This window comes from Podarcis raffonei, chromosome 13 (assembly GCF_027172205.1).
Source record: "Podarcis raffonei isolate rPodRaf1 chromosome 13, rPodRaf1.pri, whole genome shotgun sequence".
Classification (NCBI taxonomy): Eukaryota; Metazoa; Chordata; class Lepidosauria; order Squamata; family Lacertidae; genus Podarcis; species Podarcis raffonei.
The window spans coordinates 35,537,252-35,557,236 of record NC_070614.1 but is presented as its reverse complement, the minus strand read 5'-3'; the positions used below and the strand labels follow the sequence as shown (position 1 = coordinate 35,557,236).

The 19,985-nt window shown below is 47.5% G+C and overlaps 1 gene segment (V, D, J or C); it reads left to right on the top strand.

Moving 5' to 3' along the window:
• The window catches only part of LOC128399681 (immunoglobulin heavy constant mu-like), a 28,934-nt gene extending 19,926 nt beyond the window's left edge, over window positions 1–9,008 (top strand). Inside the window, 4 exon segments of the C gene segment in view lie at window positions 1,893–2,189; window positions 8,129–8,422; window positions 8,522–8,629; window positions 8,820–9,008. Of these exon segments, the coding sequence occupies window positions 1,893–2,189; window positions 8,129–8,422; window positions 8,522–8,629; window positions 8,820–8,827 (707 nt within the window).
• Window positions 9,009–19,985: the final 10,977 nt, after the last annotated feature.

Here is a 19,985-nt window from a genome sequence, read left to right as displayed (position 1 = left end):
TGAAAGGCGGTGGGCAGAAAACCTTTTTTAAAGCACAAAACATATTTCACATGAAAGTCCTTGATGTAAAATACAGTGGTACCTCGGTTTACAGTCACTTCAGGTGACAGACTCCGCTAAGGCAGAAATAGCATCTCGGGTTAAGAACTTTGCTTCAGGATAAGAACAGAAATTGTGCAGAAGCAGCGGGAGGCCCCATTAGTGGTGCTTCAGGTTAAGATCAGTTTCAGGTTAAGAATGGACCTCCAGAATGAATTAAGTTCTTAACCAAAGGTACCACTGTACCATTTTAAAGCACATCCTATGAAGCGCTTCATGTTAACTCTGGGCCAAACAAACCTGACAGGGCCCTATTTTAATGATGCTGCTGCTGCTGATAATTTATACCCTGCCCATCTGGCTGGGTTTCCCCAGCCACTCTGGGTGGCTTCCAACAGAATAATAATAATAATAATGTGATAAAACATCAAACATTAAAAACTTCCCTAAATAGGGCTGCCTTCAGATGTCTTCTAAAAGTCAGATTGTTGTTTATACATTTAAAGCACACTTAACTCGTGTGGCTTCCGGTGAAGAATCCTGGGAACTGCAGCTTGCTGCTCACGGAGCTACAGTTCCCAGCACCCTTTAAGCTGCCCAAGGAGATACTCTCCTAACTGTCCTCTCTCCCTCCAGCTCCCCCACGCCTAACACTCGGCCCCACAGAAGTGCCGCTGGGAAAACCAATCAATTTGACGTGTGCAGCATCCGACTTTTACCCTGGCCGTGTCTCTGTGAAGTGGCTGAGAGGCAGTGAGACTCTGAAAGTTGACTCGCCCCCTGCCAAGCTTGAGGCCAATTACCACTTCTATGCAGAGAGTGTCCTGAACTTCATACCACAAATCTCCGACGCTGGTGTCACCTTCTCATGCCACATCCAACACCAAGCAGCGAAAGATCCAATCAGTCAGGATATTGAGCTGAAGGTGGTAGGTAAGTGGGAGCCTTTCCTGTGCAACCTGGAGTCCTGAAATGCCCAAGCTAAGCACAGTTCCCCCTTTTAGTGAGACCCAGTTCTGACTCGCACTCTCTACCCCGTTCTGCCTCTGCGTATTTTTCTCCTCAAAACTCTATAGCTTTTTGCTCAAACCAGGTTGTGTCTCCTCCATGATATAGAAACAGTCAAGAATTTCTTTGCTGAAGTGGATGACGCCCCACCCAGTAGCGTTTGCTTCCACACTAGTGCCCTTCAGCATTGCCAAAGCACATCTAGGCCATACATTTAAAGCACATTTAACAGATACTTGGCCCCACAAAGGTGCAGCTGGCCAAACCAAGCACCATGATAAAAATAGACTGGAAATTGTATAGTTATGCCCCTGGCAACAAGTTTTCTCCCAGCAACAGGTTTTCCCCAGCAACAGGTTGCCTTAGCAACAGACTTCTTTATTAGACAGGCTATGAATGAGAGCAGGCTGGCTGTCGCTCTGCCCAGATGCCTGAGGAGCACAGAGAAGGAATGATTCACTGTACTTAGTTTTACTTTATTTTCCTCAGGGCAGCAGTTGTATAAGTTGTCATGTTAATTCTTCAGTAAATACTTTAAGCAGAACTGGAATGGGTGAGGTGTTTATTCCCACATGGGAATTCACCAACAGATGAGCTGAACTGAGAAAGAAGATTCAGGAAGAATTTCTGGGTGACTCCGCTAAATGAAAATGGAACCCCAAACGGCTGGCATAGTGCACTGATGTGCCATACATTTAAAGCACATTTAACGGATATTGCTTTGTCTGAAGAGTCCTGGGAACTGTAGCTTGGTGTTCACAGAGCTACAGTTCCCAGCACCCTTTAACAAAGCACAGTTAAGCTGCCATTGGAGATGCTCTCCTAACTCTCCTCTCTGCCTCCAGCTCTCCCACGCCTAACACTCGGCCATACAGACGTAGAGCTGGGCGAACCAAGCAACTTCTTGTGTGCGGCATCTGACTTTTACCCTGGCAATGTCTCTGTAAAGTGGCTGCGAGGCAGTGAGACTCTGAAAGTTGACTCGCCCCCTGTCCAGGAAGGGCCCGGTGGTCTCTTCTATGCAGAGAGTGTCCTGGAGTTCACACCACAAATCTCTGACTCTGGCGTTACCTTCTCATGCCACATCCATCACCAAGCGAGAAAAGACCCAATCAGTCAAGATTTTGAGCTGAAGGTGCAAGGTAAGTGGGAGCCTTTCCTGTCCAACCTGGAGTTCTGAAATGCCCATGCTAAGCACAGTTCCCCCTTAGTGAGAACCATTTGTGACTCGCACTCTCTACCCTGTTCTGCATCTGCTTTGTTATGTACTGAAGTTCTCACCTTGGGCCAGCAGGGGGATACTGTAGATAGTTATGCAAATGAAGGATCGAAAAGTGACGTTCAGTGATTGGATAGTTTTAGAAAATGGCAACAGTTACATTGTTCTGGAGCTCTATATAAGCAGACTGAGCTCCTCAGCTTAGTTCTGTTCCAGCTTACAAATAAAGAGCTGCTTTGGAAGAATCGCTGTGTCGTCTGATATGTTCGCCCACAACTTAACACTGGCGACGAGGATGGGATCGATGGACATCAGAGCACAGCCAGATGTGGCCATCCTCTGAACTGAGCTGAATCACTGAGCTGAATCACTGAGCGAAATCACTGGACAGAACCAATTCAGAGCTGACTGTTCTGGCTAGAGCACTGTGTTCCATCCATCGCCCTCCACGCCGGCATCGGAATCATGACTTCACTTGTGCCTCTACCGCCCTTTGCGCCAGCCTCCAAATCATGGGACTCCTACCTCGCTCGGTTCGACTGCTACCTCCAAGCCAACGAGCTGACAGCAGTATCAAAGGAACAGAAGCGGGGCCCATTCCTCAGCCTCTGTGGGCCTGAGGTGTTTGAGATGGCCCGAGCATTGGTTGCGCCTGAAGCAGTCCAGGCAACACCATCGGACACGATCCAAGAGAAGCTCCACAACCACTACGCGCCAAAGCCGTCCAAGATTGCTGCCCGCCATGCGTTCTACCACCGGAACCAGGCAGAGGGGGAGTCAATCAACAACTACACCACTGCCCTGCGACAGGCTGCAATGCACTGCGAGTTCCGAGACTTAGACGATGCCCGGATGGATCGAATCGTCTGCGGGGCATCCATGTGCAACGGCGTCTCCTCACCAAGCCAGACCTCACGCTGCAGAAAGCCATTGAGGAGGCTGTGGCCTCAGAAGCTGCTGAACGCTCCGCCCAGGAGATCCGCAAGTCCAGCAGCGCGCGTCTTGCTAGGAAGCCAGTTCCAGTGCATCACGAAGATGCCAGCAGTGATGAGGCATCCTCCAGTGAAGACGATGACATGCACCAAACAAAGCGGGAGCGCAGGAAGTTCCAACAGAAGTCCAAGGGCCAACCGGAATGTGCCGGCTGTGGAGGCAACCATTCCCATGCCAAGTGTCAATTCAGAGATGCCATCTGTCGTATGTGTTCCAGAAGGGGCCACATCACTAAGGTCTGCCGATCGGCTCCGTCTGACACCCCCCCTTCACTGACTCGCAAGTCCAAGTCTTCACTCCAGTCTGCCAAGGAAAGCTGTTTCGCTCTCACCAACTGCCGCTGCCCGTCTGGAACCACGATTGGCCAAACCGGCTCGCCTACGCGACGCAAGCTGAACGTCACGGTGCTCATTGAAGGAGCTCCATGTGACATGGAGATTGACAGGTCTGCCCTGTCCATTGTGTCTTGGAGCACCATCAAAAGACTGGTACCCAGAGTGTCCAAAAGGCAACTCGACTCTCACCGCATACACCTGAGGGACTACCAGGGAAATGACATTCCCGTGGTAGGCGTTGGCCGGTTCCGGATCGCCTTCAAGGATTTTTCGGGCCTGCTCCGACTCGTGGTGGTCGAAGGTCAGCGGCCAAGCCTCCTAGGGCTAGACTGGTTTGATGCCCTCGGCCTGGAAGTCAAAGACTTTGCCGAGGTTTTTGACGGCACTTTGGGGCAATATACAGGTACGCCCATCTCCTTTAGCCTTGATCCACAAGTCTCCCCCATCAAGCTAAAGCCACGCTGGGTTCCCTTTGCTCTCAAGGCTAAGGTGGACGAACAACTGGACAAGCTGATCGCCCAAGGAGTTTTGGAGCCGGTTGACCACGCCAAGTGGGAAACCCCCATCGTCATGCCTGTCAAGCCAGATGGGTCGGTGAGAATCTGCGCTGACTACAAGTGCACAATCAACAAGGCACTTCAGCAGCACGCTTATCCGGTTCCTGTTGGCCAACACCTGCTGCATTCCCTGGGTGAGGGTAAGGTCTTCGCTAAGCTGGACCTTGCCCAAGCCTATCAACAACTGCCCGTCGATGATGCCACTGCTGAAGCCCAGACGATCGTCACCCACCGAGGGGCATTCCGTTGCCACCGGTTGCAATTCGGGGTGCGTGTGGCTCCTGGCATCTTCCAAAGCCTTATGGAGCGTCTCCTGCAAGGGCTTCCGGGTGTGGTACCATATTTTGATGACGTCTTGGTGTCCGCAGACTCACACCAGCTGCTGTTCGAGTGCCTCCGTGCCGTGCTGACCAGGTTCCAAGAGGCCGGGCTCAAGGTAAAGAGGGAGAAGTGCCAGATCGCTGTTCCACAGGTGGAGTTCCTGGGCTATCTTATCGACGCCTCCGGCCTTCACCTGACCACATCCAAGATCCGCACTATCCAGCAGGCCCCCATCCCAAAGAACAAGACAGAGTTGCAGGCGTTCCTGGGGCTGCTGAACTTTTATAACATGTTCCTGCCCCACAAAGCCACGGTGGCTGAGCCTCTTCACCGACTCCTCAGCACAAAGACGCCTTGGTCCTGGGGTCATCGGGAGACGGCGGCCTTCAACGCGGTCAAGGCTCTCCTTTCATCGGACAGTGTGCCGGTACAGTACAGTGAAGCCAGGCCGCTGGTCCTTGCCTGCGATGCCTCACCTTTTGGCATCGGCGCTGTCCTTAGTCACCGTTTTCCAGACGGAAGAGAAGCACCGCTCGCCTACTTTTCCAGGACGCTATCTCTGACTGAACGGAATTACAGCCAGCTCGACAAGGAGGCACTGGCACTTGTGGCTGGAGTGAAGAGGTTCCATGAATACCTCTATGGCAGGACTTTTGACCTAATCACTGACCACAAGCCACTCCTGGGCCTCCTCGCCGGTGATTGTCCAACTCCACTGGTCCTCTCGCCGCGCATGCTGCGATGGACTGTTTTCCTGGCTGCCTACCACTACCGGCTCGTCCATCGCCCGGGGAAATCGATGGGCCATGCCGACGCCCTCAGCCGTTGCCCTCTTCCAGCGTTTGTGGAAGACCCGGCTCCAGCTTCATCGCTCCTCCTGATTGAGGATCTTCCGGCAGCGCCTGTATCGGCTGCCACTGTGGCCTCCGCATCTGCCCAGGATCGCACCATCAGCCATGTGCTCAACTGGGTGTGGAGGGGGTGGCCACAAGGGCCTTTTGCATCGGAGTTCCAACCGTTCGCAACCAGACAACATGAACTCTCGGCTCATCGCGGCTGTCTGCTGTGGGGAGACCGCGTTGTGATTCCCCAAAGACTCTGTCAATGCGTCCTGGAGGCTCTGCACGCTGGCCACACGGGAATCGTCAAAATGAAGGCGTTGGCTCAGTGTTATGTCTGGTGGCCTAACATGGATGATGCCATCACTGCCTGGGTGTCCGCCTGTTAAGCGTGCCAAGAATCGAGGCCTGCACCACCGGCAGCTAAGGGACATACCTGGGAGACGCCCAAGACACCTTGGTCAAGGGTGCACATCGATCTGGCCAGCCCCTTTCACAGCCGGACCTTTATGGTAGTGGTGGACGCCTATTCCAAATGGCTGGAGGTGGCCCTGATGCCCTCCACCACTACTGAGGCCGTCATCCGGGTGCTGCGAGGCCTGTTTGCGATGCATGGGTGTCCTGATGTCCTTGTCTCCAACAACGGACCGCAGTTCACGTCAGGCACTTTTGAGCGGTATCTTTTGGGACTGGGCATCCGCCATGCCCTAACGGCACCATTTCATCCATCCAGCAACGGGCAAGTGGAGAGAATGGTGCACTCGGCAAAAGAGGCACTGGCGTGCCTTGACCGGGGAGACTGGCATGAGCGGGTCGGTGAATACTTGTTCGTGCAACACATCACCCCTCATGCGGCCACAGGGCGGAGTCCTGCTGAACTGCTTATGGGCCGCCGCCTCAGGTCACCGCTCGACCGGCTGCACCCGGACTTTGCTGTGGCCGAACCCCCAGGCTGTGCCAACGCGCCACGGTCATTTGTTCCAGGAAACCAGGTCTTTGCCCGGAACTATGTGGGGGACATTCCTTGGGTGCCAGCCACAGTAGTGGGAGTCACTGGACCTCGCTCGTACCAGGTGGCACTCGAAGACGGACGCTTGTGGCGCCGGCACATAGACCAGCTTAGGCACAGGGTTGGGGACTTGGACACTACCGTGGTGCCCCCAACTGCGCTTGTGGCTCCAGAAGAGACACTTACAGATGGTGAGGCTCCACCTACACCTCTCTCGCAAACTGCCACTGTCGAGCCGAACCAAGCCACTTCAGAGGGTCTGCCACAGGCTCAGACCACTCCACTTGCGGAGGCTCCACCCACAGCAGCGGATCCAGGGGATTTGGTTTCAACGCCACCTAGGGTCGCACCACAGCCTCAGCAAGAACTGTGTGGCCCCCCGGACTTGGCTACCAGTCCCCAGCGGTCTGGCAGAGTTTCCAAGCGCCCAACTTATTTAAAGGACTATGTTGTTGGACATGTATCACTGTTGGTCTAAGTATGTGAAATGTAACCGATATGCTTTTGTGCCTAATTGAACCATTACGTGTAGTGTTGTATATAAGGAAACCATTACGATTGTAACTAACGCCTTATATTGGTGGGGAGGGGTGTTATGTATTGAAGTTCTCACCCTGGGCCAGCAGGGGGATACTGTAGATAGTTATGCAAATGAAGTATCAAAAAGTGACGTTCAATAATTGGATAGTTTGTATGCAAACATTTCTGACTCGCACTCTCTACCCTGTTCTGCATCTTGTTATTTTCCTCCTCAAAACTCTGTATCCCTTTGCTATCTGCTGAGGTAGGTGAAGGCCCACTCAGTTGAATTTGCTTACCCACTAGGGCCCCTCACGATTGCTAAGGCACCGCCTTCTTGCAAATCAGCTGGAAGTCGCATTAAAATGGTGGCTTCACACGCTACTTAACATGGCGCTATATTTAGCAAAAAGGCTTTACGTTCCCCATGTTCGGAGATGGGAAGCCAGTGACCTTCCAGATGTGGATGGGCTCCAGCTCCCGTCAGACCTAGCCAGGAAAGCCAATGGTCAGAATGGTGGGAGTTGTAGTCAAAGGACATTAGAGAGCCACACTTGCCCTGTCCTTGCCTCACAGGACCTGTAGTGAGGTCCGTCTGGTGCCTCCATTGACCTCTTCCCCCCCAGGCTATGATGGACTAGAATGGCATTTTTCACACATACCTGCCCTTTAAAGGGAACATAGGTCTGACTAAAATATCCAGTTAAAGGGCTGCATGTCAGTAATCACAAAAAAGCACAAAAGATGAGAGGATGGTAATTCCAGACTAAGCACTTGGCATGGAAGCAACACAGCATTCTGCCTCCAAAGACCACCAGTCGGAAACCTCTAGTGATCACAAACAGGGCACAATAAATTCCTTCTTTGCCCCATTCTTCTCTTGAGGTCAAGCCACATGTCAGGCCATTATTGGATATCTTGGTGCCTTTTCCCCTTAAGTAAAAACTGCTGTGGAGTGCAACTCTTAATTCGACTGCGGGGAAATGATGGCACCGGAGGGGAGAATTAACCTTTTCCCCGAGTGCCTTCTTAAGGCAAACAGTAGCTCTGCAATATTGACTTTTGTTGGTCTCAGGATATAGTTGGACTCGGACCCTTTGTCCATCTAGCTCAGCAGCAGCTGTATGCAAGGTAGATGCTCTGGTGCTGAGCTGCTCTTGTGTAATGCATTCACACAACTGTGGCCTTTAGAGACTGTTAGGTGGGTTGCCTTTATAATCTGCAGTGTCTCCCTCTATTGGCCATCACCAGACTTGCAGGACCTCAACATCTCTTTCTTCTCCTTGCAGCTCGCCCTGAACTTCATATGCTCACCAGGCCATCAGGGAAGACGTTCTTGGTAGCGGAGTGCCTAGCGTGTGGGTTTTACCCACAAAACGTTACAGTGCAGTGGCTGCAAAATGGAGAGCCGATCCAAGGGAAAATATACGAGTCGGAACTTGTACAGAATCCTAATGGGACGTTCTCAACCGGAAGCGTCTTCTTCCCAAATCAGGACCATTTTGCAGCCAATTTTACCTGCCGGGTACAACATGAAGCACTGGAGGCACCACTGGAGCAGACGATCCCCTGGGAGCCAGAAGGTGAGGGTGATAGAATTACCCACCCCTCATCCCCAGAATATAGTACCAAATCACATTGGCCAAAACTTAAACCTGCATCTCCAACTGACTCTCCTCCAGCTCTAGGATACTTTGGATCACCGATGACTTGGCTACTAGGATCTGCGGGACATGTTGTGGGAATTGGCACGGGAGTTGGAGCGACGTTGATGTACCAAAGACGCAGAGGTGAGTTGGGGCTGCTGGGAAGAAAGGGCAGCTGTGGCAGAAAGGGCAGCATAGTCCGTGGGGAGGCAAGGCTGCAGTGCTGGGGCACGGGACTTCAGATTGCAGTTTGGAGACACCTGATTATTGCGTGTTCTCTCTCTCTCTCTCTCTCTCTCTCTCTCTCTCTCTCTCTCTCTCTCTCTCTTATCAGCCCTGTGAGCTCAAGCTGCGCTGAATGATGAAACCCTCCTGAAGAAGATGTCGAAAGTCAGGGGGGGAAAGCCAGATGAAGTCTTTGGTATCTAACAGTCCACGGAATAACATTTTGGCACAGGGTTGTTCTAGGCAATGCAATATTGTTCCATTTCATTATGTATTTCCTAGAAAATCTATTTCAAGTATGATACTGTAATTGCAGGAGGCTTCATTTTAAAGTCAAGGTGATTTAAATCATTTAAAATCAACCTTCCATTCTGAAATTATATACGTATAGTAGAGCTCTGCACTCTTCGGGTATTCTAAGAAACCAAGGGATATTGAGGCTTTTAAGATGGATATTATAATTTGTTAGTTTCAGGGCTGTGCCTCTCCCAACTCAGGGCCCCAAACGAGCCCAAGGAACACCTGATCCAGCCTGATCTTCATACTGATGACCAGTTGTGTTGTGACATACAAAAGAGTGCCTAGCTTGAGGGTTCGGTTAATGTTTAATTAAGGTTAATAAACCCTTCATGTCAGGAAGGAGATTGGGGAACAAGAAGTAGCATCTCCTTGCCTCCCTGCTCTGACTGGAGCATCGAGAGCAAGAGGGTTCAATCCTGCCTGGTGCTGCTTCACCAACACATCCCCCAGTCTGCCTCTCCTCTTTCTCCATCATTTCCCTCCCCGTTCTAGTTTGTGTATAATACGATTTCTTTTCTCCTTTAGTTTTTCACCTTATACACTGCATTATCTGTATGGCTATACTTTAGCTTGACGTCTACCAAGTTATGTTTCTTGTTTTTTGTGTTCTGAATTCTGTATGGAAAAACAGATTTCAATAAAGTGTTTATTTTTTAAAAATCTGTAGTAATTCAAATGTAGGAGAAAATAATTGACAGCACCAGTGCCTGACTTGGGCAAAAGATTCCTGCAAAGCAGGAGGTTCTACTAGACGGCCCTCGGGGTCCTTTCCAACTCCTCAGTTCCACAATTCTATGAAATCATCTGTCCTTGAAACAGCATTGAATTATGCCCAGGGGCTCAATGCTGCTTTGGGGAACTGCGCCCTGTCCCAATGCCCACATGCACCAAAATTTGTGGGTGCCTGGCCCCTTCATGGGGCATTTGCGGGTGCTCAGGCACCCAGGGGCCCAGAGAGTTGGCACCTAGGGGCTCCCAAATAAGCTTTGGGCCGCTGCAAATCATTCTTAACAGAGAAGGAGATCTGTGACTGCCAGCTGCTTATGGCAAACTCTGCCTCTAGTTTGTGACCTGCTCTGCCTCTGCCCTGCCATTTTGTGACAGGCCTCAATAATCCTCAAGGCCAGAAGAAGAATTTTTTGAGAACAAGCCACTCAATTGGCCATCTAAAAACTAAGTCGACTGTTCCTCCCTCGGCAACCATTTTTAAGAAGCAGGTGTATACCCATTCTGTTTTAAATTATTTAACAACGTTCATATATACCACTTGGTTTTAAGAAAACCTCTAAACAGCTCACAAAATATTGAATGGAACACAGGCATCATTGTTAAAAACAGTTATGCAAAGGAGACTTTGAAATCTCCAGTACTGTACTAAGTAAAAAGAAACGAAATGTGCCTATCTTATACACGCCTGGCTGGGCTTGCTGCCAAAAAGCAGAAATGTTTCGCTCTGGTGCCAGGAAGCCGCAGCTCAACTGAAATTTTATCTCTCAGCACATTGCACTCACATCCTTTCTGCAGAAATGAAAGTAAGCAAGGCGGCTCCAAAATGTCCAGCTTCTCGTGTTTGCTGCTCTTCTTGCAGGGTGCATGTAAGTCACAGCCCCTCACCCAGAGGACTTTGGGGCAACTCCTGGGGGCGAGGGCAATGGGGGAGGAAGGAGGGACGGGCGGCTTCGCAAAGACCAGCAGGAGCCAGGAACGGGCAGCCAGGCGGCCTAGTCCTAGAAGGACTAGGAGAGGTTTCCTGTCTGGAACCCTGGAGAGCCTCTGCCAGTCAGTGTAGAGAGTACTGGCCTAGGTGGACCGATGGTCTGATTCAGTATTAGGCACTTCCTGTGTTCCTATGAAACTTCTTTTTCCTTCAACGGCAGGGTGGGGAGGGGCGCAAGACTCCCCTCTTGGCCTTACTGTTGAGGTCCAAAGCAGACCAGAGCAATACGTTTGGTACCAGTTTGGCTCAGGAGTTGCCAGAAGGAGGTGTACAAGGCGCCATCCAACTGCCTAAGGGACTCCACTCCAGATTTGTGTAGGGTTTGCTCCTTAGCCTCTGCTGAAGATGTCGCACAAGAGAGTTTTTTTCCTTCTCCTAGATGGGCCACCTTCCCAGATTGACGAGCCCCATCTGCCCCTCACTTCCCTCTATAGCTGGAACTTGTCTTCACAAGCTGGGGAGATCTCTTAACTCACTGAGGGTTTGAGACACGTTAGCTATCCTCACCTCATTTAGCCATCCAGTCAAAGCATTTCCCAGGGAGTGGCTGCTATCACCTGCTGACAGCTTCTTGGCTCTTTTTATGTGGATTGCCCTGAGACCGCTGGGTATAGGGTGGAATAATAATAATAATAATAATAATAATAATAATAATAATAGCCACAGGTGAGAGCTGAGTGCAGACTAAGGACCAAAGTTGGACAAGCCACCCCAGAAAGAGCTTGATGTGTCCCACACCAGAGGTACTCCCCCTCCCCTAGCGCCCCATACACCACAGTAGATAGTTACTTTTTTTGAGAAGTCAAAGGCGCATCCTGCATTCAGATTTAAACTAGTCCTCAAACTCCTCTAACCAGCCTGGTTTTTTTTACCAAAGGGCTTTGGGATTCCCTTTTTTGTATAACTACAGTTTGCAGGAACCTTAGAAGTTAAAACTGGCTTATGATGGCTTTAGCCTGCGATGGAGGTCCTGTCTAATTACAGTCTAACTTTATCTCTTTGTCCTTTTCAGGGGCAGCCGTGATAATCCAAGTCCCTTCATCCCCAGTGCAGGCAGGGCCACACTCTAATGTATCCCTGCCTTGTCACTTCTCCTTAGACCCTCCCACGCCCATAAACGTTGATTTCCTGATTGTGAGATGGTCGCTGAGAGGAAAAAACATTGCAAAGTTCGATACCAGCATCACAGTGTTTAGACCGAGGGGAGCAGTGCTTGATGCAACGCGGCTGCCAGAGGGAAACGCCACCCTCTACCTCTCGGACGTAAGGGAGGAGGATGCCGGGGAGTATACGTGTTTTGTTCTCCATACTCCTGACAGTGCTGAAGGGAAGGTGGCATTGAAATTAGAAGGTAAGGGAGGCGGGTGGAAAACCTTTTTTAAAGCACCAAACATATTTCACATTAAAGTCCTTGATGTAAATACCATCCTTTGAAGCGCTTCACGTTAACTCCAGGCTAAACAGACCTGACAGGGCCCTAGTTTTATTCATGTATCTGCCTCATTGTGATATTAAGCAGCTGGGCTGTGTCTATTTCTACAAGAGAATAAAATGTCCAGCTGAGTTAACTGAAGCTTACACCCAGGTAAGTGGGTATCGGAATTGCAATTTGTACAGTTCCGTTTCTTGAACTGCTGCAACTGTGGTTTAATGGTTTTTATTCTGTATGGTGTAAATATTGTATTTTTATCTTTTATCTGAATTAGATTTCTGGCCCATGAGACAATATGGCTGCTGATGGTGTGGGCCAGAAATTTTTAAATAAATAAATACTTATAATTTGGGTCTCACGGTGCTCCCTTGGAAAGAATTTGCCTATATGAAGCACATAACACTGGTTCTCTCTCAGCTGTGTTGGCTGCCATTATACTTCCCAGCATTTTAAAAGATGCATATCTTGATATTCCAAATTGGTTGGGCCGTGTATTACAGGGAACACCAGCTTACATTGAAGCCTACTCCTCTGGAGATGAGGTTTTGGGGAGAGCTGCAGTTTCATGTTCCATCATTAAGAGATGTTCATTGTAAGGAAACAGAGCAGGGCCTCCTTTGTGGTAGTGCTACAGAACTGAGACGTGACCACTCAAGAGAGGCTTGACAAAAGCACGCTTTGACAAATATCATCATTTATTTATTTATTTATTTATTTATTTATTTATTTATATCCCACCCATCTAGGTGGGTTTCCCCAGCCACTCTGGGCAGCTCCCAACAGAATATTAAAAACACAATAAAACACCAAACATTAAAAACTTCCCTAAGCAGGGTTGCCTTAAGGTGTCTTCTAAAAGTCAGATTGTTGTTTGTTTCCTTGACATCTGATAGGAGGGTGCTCCACAGGACAGATGCCACTGCTGAGAAGGCCCTCTGCCTGGTTCCCTGTAACCCCACTTATTGGAGGGAGGGAACCACCAGAAGGCCCTCAGCGCTGGACATCAGAGTCTGGGCTAAATGATGGGGGTGGAGACGCTCCTTCAGGTATACTAGGCCAAGGCAGTTTAGGGCTTTAAAGGTCAGCACCAACACTTTGAATTGTGCTCAGAAATGTACTAGGAGCCAATGTAGGTCTTTCAGGACTGGTGTTATATGGTCTCGGTAACCTCTCCCAGTCACCAGTGTAGCTGCTGCATTCTGGATTAGTTGTGGTTTCCAGGGCACCTTCAAAGGTAGCCCCACGTTGAGCGCATTGCAGTAGTCCAAGCGGGACAGTCTCCCAGACCTTGAGGGATGGCATAGTGGAGATACAGGATTTACTGCATTTGGGGGCAGGCCAGGCAGGACTTGGGGCTAAGAGTTAGTGACTAATGTAAAGGCCACCTAACGATTTCATGGGCAAGGTGAGATGTGATCTGCATATTTCCAATGCATGTTTTCAACCATGACTTCTACTCCAACTTCCTTGTACTGAGAATTTCCTTTTACTGTGGAAGGGAAGAGGGAAGTCATATCCATGCCATATATTTAAAGCACACTTAACTCGTGTGGCTTCCGGTGAAGAATCCTGGGAACTGCAGCTTGCTGCTCACGGAGCTACAGTTCCCAGCACCCTTTAAGCTGCCCAAGGCGATGCCCTCCTAACTCTCCTTTCTCCCTCCAGCTCCCCCACGCCTAACACTCGGCCCCACAGATGTGCCGCTGGGAAAACCAAGCACTTTGACATGTGCAGCATCCGACTTTTACCCTGACGGTGTCTCTATGAAGTGGCTGCGAGGCAGTGAGACTCTGAAAGTCGACTCGCCCCCTGCCAAGCGTGGGCCCAATTACCTCTTCTATGCACAAAGTGTCCTGGAGTTCACACCACAAATCTCTGACGCTGGTGTTGCCTTCTCGTGCCTCATCCAACACCAAGCAGTGAAAGACCCAATCCGTAAAGATTTTGAGCTGAAGGTGCAAGGTAAGTGGGAGCCTTTCCTGTGCAACCTGGAGTCCTGAAATGCCCATGCTAAGCACAGTTCCCCCTTAGTGAGACCCAGTTCTGACTCGCACTCTCTACCCTGTTCTGCCTCTGCTTATTTTCCTCCTCAAAACTCTGTATCCCTTTGCCTCTAGTGAGGTCCATCTGGCGCCTCCATTGACCTCTTACCCCCCCAGGCTGTGATGGAGTAGTATGGCATTTTTCACACACACCTGCCCTTTAAAGGGAACGTAGGTCTGACTAAAATATGCAATTAAAGGGCTGCATGTCAGTAAGCACTTGGCATGGAAGCAACACAGCATTCTGCCTCCAGAGACCACCAGTCGGAAACCTCTAGTGATCACAAACAGGGCACAATAAATTCCTTCTTCGCCCCATTCTTCTCTTGAGGTCGAGCCACATGTCAGGCCATTATTGGATATCTTGGTGCCTTTTCCCCTTAAGTCAAAACTGCTGTGGAGTGCAACTCTTAATTCGACTGCGGGGAAATGATGGCACCGGAGGGGAGAATTAACCTTTCCCCCAAGTGTCTTCTTAAGGCAAACTGTAGCTATGCAATAGTGACTTTTGTTGGTCTCAGGATATAGTTGGACTCGGACCGTTTGTCCATCTAGTGCAGTATTGTCCTGGCAGCAGCTGTATGCAAGGTAGATGCTCTGGTGCTGAGCTGCTCTTGTGTAATGCATTCACACAACTGTGGACTGTTTAGAAGCTGCTAGGTGGGTTGCCTTTATACAGTGGTACCTTGGTTTTTGAACTTAATCCGTTCCAGGAGATCATTCGACTCCCAAAACCATTTAAAAACCAAGGTGCAGTTTCTGATTGGCTGCAGGAGCTTCCTGCACTCAATCGGAAGCCGTGGAAGCCGCGTCAGGCATTCGGCTTCCAAAAAACGTTTGCAAACCGGAACACTCACTTCCGAGTTTGTGGTATTCAGGAGCTGATATGTTTGACAACTAAGCCGTTCAGGAACCAAGGTACCACTGTACAGTGGTACCTCAGGTTACATAAGTTTCAGGTTACATAGGCTTCAGGTTATAGACTCTGCTAACCCAGATATAGTACCTCAGGTTAAGAACTTTGCTTCAGGATGAGAACAGAAATTGTGCTCCTGCGGCGCGGCGGCAGCAGGAGGCCCCAATAGCTAAAGTGGTGCTTCAGGTTAAGAACAGTTTCAGGTTAAGAACGGACATCCAGAACGAATTAAATACTTAATCTGAGGTACCACTGTACTCTGCAATGTCTTCCTCTAGTGACCATCACCAGACTTGCAGGACCTCAACATCTATTTCCTCTCCTTACAGCTCGCCCACAACTTCATATAGTCACCAGGCCGCAAGGGAAGACGTTCTTGGTAGCTGAGTGCCTAGTGTGTGGGTTTTACCCAGAAAACGTTGAAGTGCAGGGGCTGCAAAATGGGGAGCCGATACAAGGGAGAATATATGAGTCTGGCCTTGAAAAGAATTCTAATGGGACGTTCTCAACTGGAAGAGTCTTCTTCCCACAGCAGGGCCATTTTGCAGCCAATTTTACCTGCCAGGTACATCATGAAGCACTGGAGGCACCACTGGAGGAGACGATCCCCTGGAAGCCAGAAGGTGAGGGTGATGGAATTACCCACCCCTCATCCCCAGAATGTATTACCAAATCACCTCGGCCAAAACTAATACCTGCATCTCCAACTGACCCTCCTCCAGCTCCAGGATCACCGATGACTTGGCTGCTAGGACCTCTTGGACTTGCTTTGGGACTTGTCCTAGGAGGTGGAGCGATGTTGATGTACCAAAGGCGCAGAGGTGAGTTGGGGCTGCTGGGAGTGGTGGCAGAAAGGGCAGCAGAGTCCGTGGGGAGGCAAGGCTGCAGTGCTGGGGCATGGGACTTCAGATTGCAGTTTGGAGGAACCTGATTATTGCGCTCTCTCTCTCTCTCTCTCTCTCTCTCTTAGCAGCCAAGAACAAGCAAGCTGAGCCGAATGACCAAACCCTCCTGAAGAAGATGGGAGAAGATGCCGAAAGCCATGAAGGAAAAGCCAGGTGAAGTTTTTGGTATCTAAGAGGCCACAGAATGACATTTGGCACAGGCAATGCAATATTGTTCCATTTCATTATGTATTTCCTAAAAAATGCATTTCCAGTATGATAATTGCAGGAGGCTTCGTTTTAAAGTCAAGGCGATTTAAATCATTTAAATTCAACCTTCCATTTTGAAATTATATACATATAGTAGAGCTCTGCACTCTTTGGGAATTCAAAGAAACCAAGGGATATTGAGGCTTTTAAGATGGATATTATAATTTGTTAGTTTCAGGGCTGTGCCTCTGCCAACTCAGGGCCCCAAACGAGCCCAAGGAACACCTGATCCAGCCTGATCTTCATACTGATGACCAGTTGTGTTGTGACATACAAAAGAGTGCCTAGCTTGAGGGTTCGGTTAATGTTTAATTAAGGTTAATAAACCCTTCATGTCAGGAAGGAGATTGGGGAACAAGAAGTAGCATCTCCTTGCCTCCCTGCTCTGACTGCAGCATCGAGAGCAAGAGGGTTCAATCCTGCCTGGTGCTGCTTTACCAACACATCCCCCAGTCTGCCTTTCCTCTTTCCCCGTCATTTCCCTCCCCGTTCCAGTTTGTGTGTAATATGATTTCTTTTCTCCTTTAGTTTTTCGCCTAATACGCTGCATTATCTGTATGGCTACACTTTAGTTTCACCTGTACCAAGTTATGTTTCTTGTTTTTAAGTGTTCTGAATTCTGTATGGAAAAGCAAATTTCTTTTTTTATTATTCATGTATGCTACAACAGCGGCAAGAGTCTTGATGGCACAAGGATGTAAGAATGAGGAAACCCCGCCAAAGGAACAGTGGCAAGAGAAATTGATGTACTATGCAGAAATGGCTAAACTGACATACAAACTGTGAGATAAGGATAACTGTGACTTCAAAGAAGAATTTGAGCTTTTTACAAAGTATTTAAAAAGACAACAAAATGAATTGGACTCCTTGGCAGCTTTTGAATAAACATACACAAATTTAGTGATTGATAAGGTTAAATACTTGGGAATATGGTTAACTCCAAAAAATATTGACCTGTTTCAAAATAATTATGTTCCGGTGTGGAATGGAATTAAGAAAGATCTGGAGGGATGGGGAAGGTTAAAACTATCCTTTTGGGGTAGAATTTCAATGGTCAAGATGAACGTGCTCCCAAAGATGTTATTCTTATTTCAGATGATTCCAATATTAAAAGGGGTAATGATCTTTAAGGAATGGCAAAGAATGATTTCAAGATATATCTGGCAGGGCAAAAAGCCGAGAATTAAATATAAATTACTAACAGATGCAAAAGAAAGAGGAGGCTTTGCCCTGCCAGATTTAAAGTTATATTATGAGGCATCATGTCTTTGCTGGATAAAAGAATGGATAAAACTTAAAAATACCAAACTACTGGATCTAGAAGGTTTTGATAACAGATTTGGGTGGCATGCGTATTTATGGCAAGAGAAGAAAAAGGGTTATAAATCGTTTGAAAACCACATCTTCCGGAAATCGTTAATTGAAGTGTGGGACAGATATAGGAATATACTAGAAATGGGGGTTCCACATTGGTTATCCCCACTAGAGGTTATGGGAGTCAAGAAAATTAATATGAGGAGTAATTGGATTACTTATGGAGACTTGGTGGTGAAAGAAGGTGGGAAATGGAGATTGAAACCATATGAGCAAGTAAAAGAACATGTATTTGACTGGCTGCACTATTATCAGATAAGTGATATGTTTAAAAAGGATGTGAAAGAAAGAGGGTATAAAGAAAAAGACTCGAAATTTCAAACAGAAATTGTCAACAATGATTGTAAGATAATTTCAAAAATGTATAAAATCTTACTGGAATGGCACACGATGGATGAGGAAGTTAAAGCAGTAATGATTCATTGGGCCAGAGATTTAGGGTATAGTATAGATTTGGAAGATTGGCAAAAAATATGGAATGAAAACTTGAAGTTTACAGCATGTACTACGTTAAAAGAAAACGTTATGAAAATGGTATACAGATGGTATATGACACCAGTTAAATTAGCAAAAATGTATAAAACTTGTAACAAATGTTGGAAATGTAAAGAGAAAGAGGGTACATTTATTCATATGTGGTGGGAGTGTAAGAAAGTGAAGGGATTCTGGGAAATGATATACAATGAGTTAAAGAAAATGCTGAAATATAGCTTTGTAAAGAAACCAGAAACCTTCTTACTGGGAATAACTAAAAATGATATAAATAAGAGGGACTGTAAACTCTTTCAGTACGCAATAACAGCAGCGAGAATATTGATGGCCCAAAGATGGAAACAAGAAGAACTACCAACTCTGGAAGAATGGAGAGCAAAACTAACAGACTATGCAGAACTGGACAAATTAACTGGGAAAATCAGACTTCAAAGAGACCATAAGTTTCTAGAGGACTGGGGAAAATTCAGAGACTATTTGAAAACTGTATGTGAGGAAAATACAACGCTAGTGTGTTTTAAAGAAGCTTTGTGAAGAAAATAAGGAATATTGCAAGAATGTAAATGAGGATAGAAAAAATGTATTTAAAGGCGATACTATAATTAAGGAATGTGAAGATAGAAATTTAATTATGGATGATTGTCAGAGGAGTTGAGGGAGGTTCAATAAGTCAAAATATGTGATGTGAAAATTGTATGATTGGAGATATTACGGAAAAATTTAATAAAAAATTATAAAAAAAACAAATTTAGTGATTGATAACTAAGGATGGAGAACCCCAGTTGCCTCCTGCAACCCTTGAGCCATAGTCATCTATAACTACAATGCTACATCTTAATTAATACAGATTTGGGTTTTTTTTCGAGGATTTTAGCTTTCTAAAGTGTGTAAACATTACTATTGCTTTTCAGTTGTGTATTTCTAAGTATATTTAGAAGACTCTGATTTTATTTATACATTTCTTCTTTATGTAGATCCCACATGGGACTGTATCCCTTTTCATTACCACTTTCAATTCATGGGTCTATTGTTCTTAAGCAGGAACCACATTAATATGCACATAGACAGAAGTGCATTTAGGCGTGGTTCCTCAAAAACAACAGACAATCCGATTTTAGATGGCATGCTTATTTCCATGTAAGTTGACATATGTTCTTTTCATCGACATGAGCAATAATATATATAGTGTCCATTTTTTAAGGCACTACAGAATGACTTTTTACTCTTTTATTATGGGTTTTCTAATAACCTGCAGGTGTGGCTTTGCTTTAAAATTATGGTACAATTTTCTGCTTAAAAAGACTATTTCAGGTTGAAACACATTCAAGCCTTTGATACCTTTTAATACACGGGCACCAAACTGTTATAATCAAGTTCATGGTTATTTATCGAATATTGATCTTTGGCTCAGTGTGCTTATTGAGTTTTATTCCATTACTTATATTAGCATTAACCTCTATGTCCGCTTTAGCCTGAGAAACATGCAAAGGAACATAGGAAGCTGCCTTATATTGTCAGATCCTTGGCCCATCCAATTCAGTACTGTCTACAGTGACTGGAAGCAATTCTCTAAGGTTTCGCGGATAGGTCTCTTCCAGCTCCTTAAATCAGGCAGGGCCAAACTTCGCCCTCTAGCTGTTTTGGGACTACAACTCCCATCATCCCTAGCTAACAGGACCAGTGGTCAAGGATGGTGGGAATTGTAGTCCCAAAACAGCTGGAGGGAATCAACAACAACAACGCCAAAGACGGAGAAGCAGGGCAAGGAAAACTACAGTTCCCAGAATTCTTTGCGCGCTGCAGCGGAAGAGGCGGCTTGATTCGAAACCTTATTGGGTGGTGGCGGTG